Here is an 11,324-nt window from a genome sequence, read left to right as displayed (position 1 = left end):
CCCACCTGTACCTCCACCATACTCCATGGAACCTCCTTCCAGAACTTTCCCAAGGACCATTCTCTCTCTCCCTCCCCTAGGGACCATTCTCTCTCTCTCTCTCTCTCTCTCTCTCTCTCTCTCTCTTAAATTCTTGCCCGATTGGAGAAAGAGTTAATGGGCAAATTAGAAAATTATTATTAGTATTTTAAAATTTTTATTTGGCATCATAAACTTTCTATTAGTAAAAAGAAAAAAAATACTTATTAAAAATGTTTTTAAAATGCTAATAATAATTCCTAATTACAAATACCTCCCAAAAGTCTAGAACGTTCCCAAAGCATTTTAAAAAAAATTGATTAAATCACTATTTAACCCGCTTGTGCTCTTATTATTTGCAGCTTCTTCTCATGTGACAAAACCTGCCAACTATATATAACGGCTAAAACGACTTTCCCAAAGAAGAAAGAAGAAGTCCAAAGCCTCAATCTTTGCAGCTCCGCCCCCTCCTCTCTCTCTCTCAATCTATCCTCTCTTTCTCTCTCTTCCTTCCATTTTCAGAACTTATTCTTGCTCAGATTCAACTCAAATCTTCCTTTCCCTGATCAGAAATCTCGAAAAGTTTGCGCCTTTAAGCTCCTACTCGGAAGCAGGAAGCTCATGACAACCGCAGCTCTGCCTTTTATCTTGCATTTCAACAGCAACCCATGTCAGTTTTTTACTCTCTTAATCTCTTAATTAATCTTCTTGTTCTTGCTTAATTGATTATCAAAATCGGATTTTGAATCCGACCCAGAATTCGATTTCGAAAAAAAAAAACCTAGTGGAAATCGGTGCGAGACTCGATACCCACCAAGATTTTGTTCATATTTCTGCGATTTTCAGCCATGAATTATTTGTACCCAGTGAAAGAAGAGTACCCGGGTTCGAGTTCGTCTCAATCGGGTCCAGATTTCGACCCGATGGTGATGATGATCCCTCCGCCGCAGCCGATGGAGGGCCTGAACGACACGGGCCCTCCGCCGTTTCTGAACAAGACATACGATATGGTGGACGACCCGGTTTCGAATCGGGTCGTGTCGTGGAGCAGGGAAGGGGGGAGCTTTGTGGTGTGGGACCCACATACTTTTGTGATGAGCCTCCTGCCTAGGTACTTCAAGCACAATAATTTCTCAAGCTTTGTGAGGCAGCTCAACACTTACGTAAGTGTCTGTTTTCACCCCCAAGCTGAAATCTTTAAAAATTGGTTAGTGAAAACTTCAATCCTTTTTCATCAAGTTTTTACAGATCTTCGAAGTTTATATGTATGTGGAAACAATCCGATTCGGTTGAGAACGTAAAATATTCAATTGGAGCACAGATAACTAAAAGGGGTGTTCGAAACTCATTAACTTTACTCAAATCTTATGTGGATGAATACGATCATCGATCTTTAATATGTTGCGTTGTAGTCCCTTGTAATTTTCTTTCTTATATTTTTCAACACTATCAAGAAAATCGTAAGCTAATCCTAAATGTTCTTGATCATATGAGCGTTTTTGTTTTTTTGAATATTTAATTTTGGATTAAAAAAAGGTTGTTCTCATTTCTTGATACTGTTTTACTTAAATAATGGCTTTCATTTCTTCAATTTCATAACTCATGGTTATACATTACTCTTTTAACTACCTGTTGCTTTTACCCCATCCACTCTTCTCTTCTTTTTAATTTATGCTCCTTTTCAGAGTTGTCCTTTTGGGTGGTGATTTTCGCAATCATTTTTACCCTTCCTACACTTTTCCATGGCTTTCTTTTATCGAGATTTAATAAATCAAATATGAATTTAGTGACAAAAGTAAAGAGAGAAGCGCAGAATTAGACGAATCGGAGTGAAAATCACTACATTTTTTAAGTTTCTATATTTTGTCTTTCTCATTAGTGGCTCACCTTTCTTGATTTCCACTGGTTTCAAATTTCAAAAGTTGGTAATACAATATTCAGCACTATCTGAGCTCCTTGTGAAGTGCAGAATAATTTAGTCTCTATCTTGTCTCATTCCACCAATACTGATAGATAAAAATATTTAGTGTGTATCAAATATTTGATGGGCATTGGTTGAAAGGGTTAATGGAGAAGATAATAGATTTCTGAATCTGATTGGGCAATTAGGGTTTGTAATGTCATTGGTTCTTGGGAATTTTGGTCCTAAATGTAATTAACTTCTGCAGGGTTTTAGAAAGGTTGATCCTGACCGATGGGAGTTTGCCAATGAAGGATTTGTAAGGGGTCAGAAGCATCTTTTGAAGAACATTAAAAGAAGAAAGGCACCTTCTCAGCCTTTTCCGGGACAGCAAACTGTCGGCACTTGTGTGGAACTTGGCCAGTTTGGGCTGGATGGAGAAGTTGATCGGTTGCGGCGTGACAAGCAGGTTCTAATGATGGAACTAGTGAAGCTTAGACAGCAGCAGCAGAGTACTAGAGCCTACCTTCAGGCCATGGAACAAAGGTTACAAAAGACAGAAATGAAGCAGCGGCAGATGATGGCTTTCTTGGCAAGGGCAATGCAGAACCCGGCTTTTATACAGCAGCTTGTCCAACACAAGGAGAAAAGGAAGGAGCTTGAAGAGGCAATGACTAAGAAAAGGAGGAGGCCAATTGATCAAGGAACTAGTGGTGTTGGTGGTGGCGAATCAAGCCTAAGAGGCAAAGGAATAAACCCAGTTAAAAATGAGCCTCTTGAATTTGGCGATTGTGAGTATGAAATGTCGGAGCTAGAAGCACTAGCAATGGAAATGCAAGGATTAGGTAAGGTGAGAAAGGAACAGGGGGAAGTGGTAGAGCCACTAGATAGCGGGGATAAAGAACTTGATGAAGGATTTTGGGAAGAACTATTTAGTGAGAGATTTAAGGGAGACTTGACCATTCCGAGTGCTGAAGTAGGCGAAGATGAAGATGTGATTATCTTGGCTGATCGCTTAGGTTACGTAGGTTCATCCCCAAAGTAGACTAGCTAGCTGGACTTCTTCTGCATTGCTCTCTCTCTCTCTCTCCCTCTCTCCCTCCCTCCCTCCCTCTCGCCCCCGTCTTTGGTTTTCACTTCCTCCCATATCTTTCGCAACAATGCTAAAGTCTTCAACGGTTGTTTTCATAGTCTCTCATTTTGTCTCTGGGGTTTCTCTTCAAGTGCCATTAGGCCATAACTTTCTTCTGGATTTCTTGGTATTGACAGGATAGGGGGATGAGCAAGCAGTTATTTGTGGAAAAGAAACCATCTTTGTTTCTGGTGTTTCTAACCCTGCACATGATAATTGATTGCCTCCGTTTTCTTCTTCTAATAATTTCCTCTCTTCTTTCTTTATCTTGGCTAGGTTGCAGGCATTGCTTGGACAGAACCTTTGGTAACTTTTATCGTTATTTATGGCAAGGTTGTTGTTTATTAATCTATAAAAACCACTGTTCTATGTACCATAAATCAAATTAATTATCTGTCTCTACCTGTTGTAATCTATTTATGGCCTCTCTTAAAGGAATGTAGATTGTTGAGAAGCTGTTAAAATTGAAAAGGAGTTGCAGCAAAAGCTCCAAGAAACCCTAAAACATATTCTTGTTTTTGGGTCCAAGTGACTACATTGGTAGTTTGTCAGTATGATATATTCTGTTACTGAAATGTTGTTTTAAGTAGTTAGATGTAAAGAGAGTTAGGTAGTAATGATCTTCATAATGTTACCTTTGTACCGTGTAGATCGTAGATTGGTTCATTTCCGAAATGGTTCTCTCCTCAGTCACTTCGTCAGCTGTGGACTCTCAAAAACTGGTACACTATGCTCTTTAAAACATCACCATAAAACTGTGTTCCTTACCCCGTTGATGTCTTACAGATGAAGACAGGATCCGAGTATGAAAGTAATTCTACAAAAAGCATGAATTCGATCGGTTTGTAAGAGTAATGCAACTTTGGTCTGAAAGATTTTGTAATGTAGATGGCGGTGTCATCTCAACAGCTCAAGTATATTCCTGTAACATCCTGATACTAACACATAAAACCCAGAATAACATTTTTAGATAATCTGAATTTTGGATTACTAAAGGAGGATAGAAAATTAAGTTCCATGATTAATTTGTACATAAGGTTTCTAGAGAACAAGATGGGAAGTCCATGTTCTCGTGGACTGGTCACCCTTAATAACACTTATCGGCTTCTTACATAAGAGAAACAGAATTATTCTTTCTTAAAACACGGAAAGAAAAGCCTTTGCACTCGAATTGTAATTTGGCTACAAGGAGAAATAAAGTATTTTCCTGCTTTCAACATTCCTAAGCTCTCACCAATTCATGACATCAACATGCTTTCCCTAGTGCATGACTTCATAGAAATGCTAAAGGTGTTTTTGAATGATCAAAGACATTTTTTACTACGTTGTACATAAAAACTCAAAAGTATTTTCGGGTCTTGGCAACAACACTTCGAGGAGAATCTCTTAGCACGGTTCTTTTCTTGGATGTGCTTGGATTTAATATAAATTTCAATGTTTTTCTTTAAAGCACTTTCACTGAAGTGCATAAGAAATGCTTTCTACAAAAGCAGTTTCAATTGAACCCTTATCATATCCTCTACTCATAAGTGCAAGTGTATTAGATTTGACTGAAAACGGCGTATCAAGATTAGTCTGAGTTATTCTAAAGGGAAGAGAGAGTTGAGTGTATTTTAAAGAAAGTGGAACAACTATGGTTGCTAATTCATTTTTCATGTTTGGCGAAAAATATAGTAAGTGTGGATGACACGTGAGAAGTGAGCAAACACAATCTCAAATGAAAACTTAAAAAATTAAGCAGTTATACCTAACCACCCCACCCCCCCCCCCCCCGGCGCACGGGGGTGGGGTAAGATATAATCTTTTTCACCTTCTACCCATCCTTTCTGAATTTTGGCTCTTAATTTGTTCAGCCTAATAACTAAAAGGAGTATGCAAAAATCATTTCTCATTCTACAAACACTTATTCTAATGCTTTCCGTAAGAAACAATTTCAATGGACTTATTGTCGCTTGCCCTTGGTTTCCCCTTTTTTTATTTTTTTATTTTTTTTCTTTTTTTTAGCCTTTCCTTCCTTTCATTGATGAGGGCCATCCATTAATATCACAAACATGATATCCATCGCTTAAGCCCATGACTTGTCGTTTGGGCCTGCAATTCTGCCCACTCACCCCTATTGCTCATTGCTCCCAACCGTCGTTTGTCTTCGACGACTCCCGCCGTTAACCTCTCTTGTTCTCCTCCCCGGTGTGGGACTGATGTAAACTTCTTCCTGTAAGTTCCGTGCAGGAAGGCATTTAGAATTCTTTGGTAAGCTAAGAAGTTCCCCTGAAGCATGCATGTGAATATGTGATGACATTTCACCGTAGTTTTAGGCCTAGAAATTCTTGATTTTCATGGGGTTGGAGGAAATCAATTTTCAGATTTCGTTCTGTCTGTAGACTTTAGGCAACTCACATATTTTGTTAGAGGCTGACAGCATGTAGGGCACGGCATTAGATGTTTTATGAGCATGTCACAAGTCAAAAATATGAGATACTTGCAAGTCTGGAGAAGATTAGTGAAGTGCAAGCATGTAAATTTGTGGATTATTTCTTCTCAACAGAAAAAATAGTTACTGGATTAATCCAATATATATACATTTTAAATATATATAATATGTTTGATATTATAAGCCATTTCATGTTCGCTCGAAATCATGAATGACTACCTTAGGGTTTACTTGTTTTGTCTTCTACGCCGACACATAAAGTTGTTAATTCAGTGTTATAATATTGATGAACAACGTGGTATAGACTCATGGTATAGTGTAATTAAATAGATATAATAAGAACAAAAATAAAATAAATGCATGTGTTATTATTAACATGACTAAATTGATAACACGGTCTAACAATTCGCACTGAAAAATTAGGGTTTGCTTCATAAATAAGTTCGCCGCGTAGGCATAGAATAAGATATATATATATATATATATACATATATATATATATATATATATATATATATATATATATATATATAACATTCATGTGTATTTTATATTCTATGCCTTTTCATGTTCCCAAAATTCAAAGCCAAAAACTTGCATGTGAGAATCTGGTGATGGAAAGAACCCGTGAATAAGGCATGGCCCGCACGGTGTTATATTTCTTCCCAATTCATCAAGATTTGCCTTATCTCTGCATGCAATGCAGAATAGAACAAAGTTGTATAAATAAAATAGATTCAAATTAAAGTAATGTTATTTATACCATGTTTTTGTACCCTATTTTCATACCATTTTATGTGGTATTTGATGTGAACAGTTACATTATTTGAATTAATCAAAATTTTAAATTTAGTTCATTATTTAATAAACTAATAATTAAGAAAAACTAGTTAATTAAACGATGATTGTGGTGTATGATGAGTCTTTCTCCTTCATTTCCTTGGGTTTTTCAAAATTTTCCAATGATGTGGTTATCCACATCAGTTGCAACCTAAGGTAGTATAAAAATATGGTATGAATATCATTACTCTTCAAATTAATTAGAATAAGTAAGATGTATATAAGTAGAGCAACTAACATGAAAAAGTTTACTATCACATAACGTTGCAATCTAATAATATAATACTATGTAATAAAAAAAATTACATACAATATGGTTTTATTAGAACATATCATCACCTTGGTGGTAAACCTATTTCATTTAAGTCATTCTCCACAAAATATTGAGATGGCTATCTATCTGAATTTCATATGTACTGCAATTACTTGAAAGGGTAGTTTTTTGAAGTCTCCACGCTACTAGGGGTTTCTGATTTTTCAAACTTGGCCAAATTGTTAAATAAATTATTAGTGGTCCTACTTTGTTCACTCATCGCTTGTTTTCAGTTCCATATCGATAGTAGTTTTATGATAGTGCTTAATTAGCAAAATCCCAATTTTTAATTGAAGGCTCGTCCATATACTTTCAGATGGTAATTACCTTGACAATGACTACCAGTATTACAATATTAGTGATATTCTTTTTCACTTGTATTACAGTTTAACAATATATTATTAGAGACTAAGAGCCAGTTTGAGATTGCTATGCTTTTTAAAAAAATTGTTTCTGCTGTCTTTAAAGATAATTAGCTGCAAAATAAAGGAGTTGAGCGTTTGATAAACTGTATTTTTAAAGTGTTGTGAGTATGAAAAGTAATGTAAAAGTGTTTGGTAAATTTTGTAAAAGTTATATAATTGTATATAATGGTAAAAATGGATGTGGTAGTGTGGGCAATGACGACTACAACGGTGGCAAGAGCAATGGTTGTGATGGTGGTGGTGATGGTGTCAATAAATGGGTGTGGTGGTTAGGCTGCTTAAATAACAATGGTGGTAAGGGCAACGGCGACTGCGGCAATTGTGGTGGTAGTGGTGGCAGTTGTGTTCATGGTGGTGGTGGTGGTGGTGATGATGGTGGCGGTACGATGGTAGTGACAGTTGTGGTGGTAGTGTCGTGGGTATGGTTGTGATGGTGGTTGTAATGGTGGTGGTGGTGATGCTATTGTGGTGTGGTGATGGTGGCGACAATGGTGGTGGTAATGGCAATGGTGGTGTAAGAGTTTATGGCTAGTAGTGGTAGGTGATGGTGGTCACTTTGTTCTCCAAAGATAAAATGTATCTAGAAGAATAAAAAATGTCATTTTTAAAAATTAATGAGCGTATTACAAGAATTAAAAATATTAATTAAAGGCTAAACTCCATTTTTAAATAAAGCAGCTTTTAAAATCAACTTACAAGTTGCTTTTAAAAGCTAGAAGTCATTGCTTTTAAAATAAGTAGGATATTTTATTTTTACCAAACATTTTTTTTATTGCTTAAATTTAAAGTAAGCAGCTTGTGGTGAAAAAAAAAAATTAACACCAAATTGGGCCTAAGACTAAGATTAAGATGTAAAATTATATGATTCTAAAAGACGCTAGGCACTAGTCGAGCAGCGGGCTAGAGCCTAGCGCCTAGGCAGGGTCTAGGCGGATTTAATTAAATCTATTATATTTTGTGTAAATAAGTGTCTATTTATACTTAAAGTATATATAATTTCATCATAAACTACACAATAGAATTATATATATAGTATATATAATTTCATCATAAACTGTTTGTTCATTTAAGTCAACAAGTCTCTTACAATTTATTGGAAAAAATAAAATGCAAAATGAAAGTTATCTATTTTTGTCTAAGTGAGTTGCAACCTAGGTGGGTCTTGGCGGGCAGGTGCCTAGGTGGTCTAAGCGGATGCCTTAGTAGGCCTAGGTGTCCTTTCTTAATTTTCAAACGCCTAGGCATTAATCGGGGCGGTGACCAGCCTCCTAGTGCCTAGACGGCGATAGGCGAGGATTTTTAGAATAGTATAATATTCTGACATGGCATGGTCATGCGTGATATATTCGATTTAATTAATATTGTTTTGAAGTCACTTAGTAGTACGGTCTAGTGGTATTCATCTTCACTTGTAAGTGAAAGGTCTTAGCTAGGTTCAATTCTCGCCAAAATGCAAACAGGCTTAGCCCACTCCCCCACTCCCTTAGTGTAGATAATATCGTTTGCTAAAAAAAAAATGAATATTGTTTTGAAAGCAACCCTTTTGGTCAAATTATGAGAATTGGTTTCGTATTTTATTATCGTGATGAGTGATAATTAATTTCAAGCTTCATTAAGAAATGAATCCTCCATTGGCCTATGATAGAGATTATCAAGATATGTAAATTACTTATTCCGCAATTATTATTACTCATGAATTGGATCTTATAGCTTTACCCAATTTTAAGTGTACAAAAGAATAAGGCTAAGTCCTAATTGATAAATTTGCCACCAACTTCCAGGACCCTAGCTGGATCCAAATATATGATCACAACGAAGAAAAACTTGACCTCGTTGTCGATCTATCCTATTTGTTAAATGGCCAACTTTTTTTTTGTTTTTTTTTGGGGGGGGGGGGGGTGCTAAAACCAAGTTCATAAACAGTAAGAAAACATAATCAACCCAAACACTAAACAACAACAAAGAGAACCCAACAACCACAAGGATCTCTTTGTTTGCCAATTTTCAGTTAACACCAAAAGGATTCAGTTCCTAATTTTACACAAATTTAGGTTAAGTTGGTGAAGAGGGGAACTGGTTGGGCAAAAAAATTTGGGCAATGGTTTTACAGATAATATTGCCTTCTTAGGTTATGATGATGTTACAGTTAGAGTGCTATACTCAAATGGCTTTGCTCTTTTTATTCCAACTTAGTTTATATGATTTATTAATTTTTTTATCTTCATTTTTTTTTAATTTTATTTCGGCCAATTGTACATTGCACTGTTTTTCCCTGAAGGTGTTAATCAGTGAAGCATAAATCTCATCTTATCCCAAAAGAAAAGAACGTGAATCTCACTAAAAGGCCCTGCATATTCAAAAGATTTAAGGATCAAAAGAAAACCACATAGGATTCCAAATTTCCAAAGGATTTATATGAGAAACAAACAATTTAGAACAACATGCAGCTCGCAAATGGGATCCTATATGCCCTACACGTCTGAGGCTTAAGGGATTGGTTTTGCATGGTTGCTGCCCATGCTAGTTAAGCCACGCATGGCTTCAAAAGCAAGAGAATCCCTTGCCAAGGACACTTTTGGTAATCCCAAGGGGACAAAATGGAGAATTTGCTTGTGGCTTTAGATTGGGGTTTGGAATAAAGTAAGTTATAAGAGAAAAAGAGCAGACGGTAGAGGGCCTTCTAAATTGCCCCCCTTGGTGGGGTTTGTTTGCTTGGCCACAACAGACACAGAGGAGGGGAAAGAAAAATCCTCAACTATACAATGACCACCAGCAATTGAGTTGAATAAAATTCTAAAACCCCCCAAATAGTTCGATGACAACATTGCACAAATAATTGCAGATAGAGAAGGTGGTGTGTTTAAATCAACAAAAGTCATTATATATTCTCAATAATATGGTTTCGGGGTAAGAAATAATATTATTGGCTCTCTCTCTAGTATCTCAATCTAACTGTACCAATTTGAATCAACCGGATATAACAATTACTTCCATACTCATATTCTTACATATCAGTGAAATCAATCATGTTAGTAGTAGTAGGGTATTATAAAAAAATAAAGTTAAGAAAGGTCCGTCCATGCATCTCTATTTATCTCTTTGCCTTTTTACCACCTTGACAAAGCTTTTTAAGCTGCTTCGTGTTCTCCTTCAAGTCTTCCTGTAAACAAATATCCCTCCTTTTAATATTCAAATCAAGGTCCTTTTAGGGTTTGGGTGTTTTATTACAGCAACAAAGAAAAAGACAGAAAGTGCCAACGTCATCCTTCCAAAAGAAAAACTAACACAAAAACAATTATTTCATAAAAAAGGGATAGTGAGAGAGAGAAATAAAAAATTACCCAAAATATTTTAGTGGATTTGTGCTTCTTCCTCTTTGCTTTGGCTGACTTCCTTTAGCTCTTTCCCTAAATAGCTATAGCCTTTTCCCTCTACTTTGTGTGTGTGTGTGTTTTTTTTTTTTTTTTTTTCTTTTTAAATTAGACACTTAAAATTAACACATTTGCTTATCAGACATCAATATACAATTGAATTTTACCATCTATATATATAAAGAGAAAAGACAAAAAGGGTAAAACTTTTATAATACTCAAATTATCCTTCTTCCATTAAATTTTGAAAAACTAAATAAACTTAAATGAAAAAACATTAAAAGAAATTGGTGAAACATAAGAATGATTGTACCCATATATATATATATTAAGTTGACTTGTTTATACCGAAAAGTATGTATCTAAATGTTTGTACTGAAATATATTATAATGAATTAGTGTATAGAAATGTCTTAATTATAATGAATTTGGGTACCTAAACGTTTGTACAAAATATGTTTATAATTAATAAGTTAGTGTACCTAAATATATGTACCGAAATAAATTATAGTGAATTAGTATAGACTTAGAAAAAGAAAAATCATGAAATTACCAAAAAAAAATGACATAAAATATAAATGATGGCATTTAAATAGAATCAAGAGATTAAACTCAATTTCGAATCTTGTACCAGCTTTAATCTAAACTTTATCTTATATAGGGGTTGTAATCTAACTTTCTATTTAAAATAACACCACGCTTTCTTTTTTATCTTTTAGCATTTTTTAAATTTTAGTTTCTTCCAAGAAAATTCAGAAATTTCCAAGTTTTTCTAGCCCCACCATTGTTTTCCTTAGTCTTCCACAGTTCCACCATAATCATCACACAGCTGCAGAAGTAGTACTGTACACTATAAGCCTACAATAACCAGCTGCTTCTGAGTAGTACTGAAAT

At 35.4% G+C, this 11,324-nt stretch overlaps 1 protein-coding gene across 12 annotated transcripts; it reads left to right on the top strand.

Annotated features, from left to right (window-relative positions):
• The first annotated feature begins 397 nt into the window (after nt 1-397).
• Nucleotides 398-4,068, top strand: LOC137743288 (heat stress transcription factor A-7a-like). Of its 12 annotated transcripts, none has more exons than XR_015953546.1 (6): nt 398-688; nt 886-1,181; nt 2,187-3,383; nt 3,486-3,597; nt 3,701-3,772; nt 3,837-4,068. XR_015953546.1 is itself a non-coding variant. In XM_068483156.2 (3 exons), the coding sequence occupies exons 1-3, from the start codon at nt 640-642 to the stop codon at nt 2,961-2,963; spliced, it is 1,122 nt and encodes a 373-aa protein (XP_068339257.2). In that variant the 5' UTR covers nt 447-639; the 3' UTR covers nt 2,964-4,068. The 12 variants fall into 12 exon arrangements, 2 of the variants coding, with proteins under 2 accessions (XP_068339257.2, XP_088536292.1); XR_015953544.1 differs by having other exon boundaries at nt 447-688; nt 3,486-3,590; XR_015953539.1 differs by having other exon boundaries at nt 503-688; nt 865-1,181; nt 3,494-3,590.
• The last annotated feature ends 7,256 nt before the right edge of the window (nt 4,069-11,324 follow it).

Source organism: Pyrus communis, chromosome 11, assembly GCF_041283825.1.
Source record: "Pyrus communis isolate YQ-2024b chromosome 11, ASM4128382v1, whole genome shotgun sequence".
Taxonomy (NCBI): Eukaryota; Viridiplantae; Streptophyta; class Magnoliopsida; order Rosales; family Rosaceae; genus Pyrus; species Pyrus communis.
This window is presented reverse-complemented; position numbering and strand designations above follow the sequence as displayed.

Coding starts and splice junctions, on each gene's coding strand:
- LOC137743288 (XM_088680166.1), top strand. CDS start 640: ATGACAACCGCAGCTCTGCCTTTTATCTTGCATTTCAACAGCAACCCA. Junction 689..864: donor GCATTTCAACAGCAACCCAT/GTCAGTTTTTTA, acceptor TGCGATTTTCAG/CCATGAATTATTTGTACCCA. Junction 1,182..2,186: donor TGAGGCAGCTCAACACTTAC/GTAAGTGTCTGT, acceptor TAACTTCTGCAG/GGTTTTAGAAAGGTTGATCC.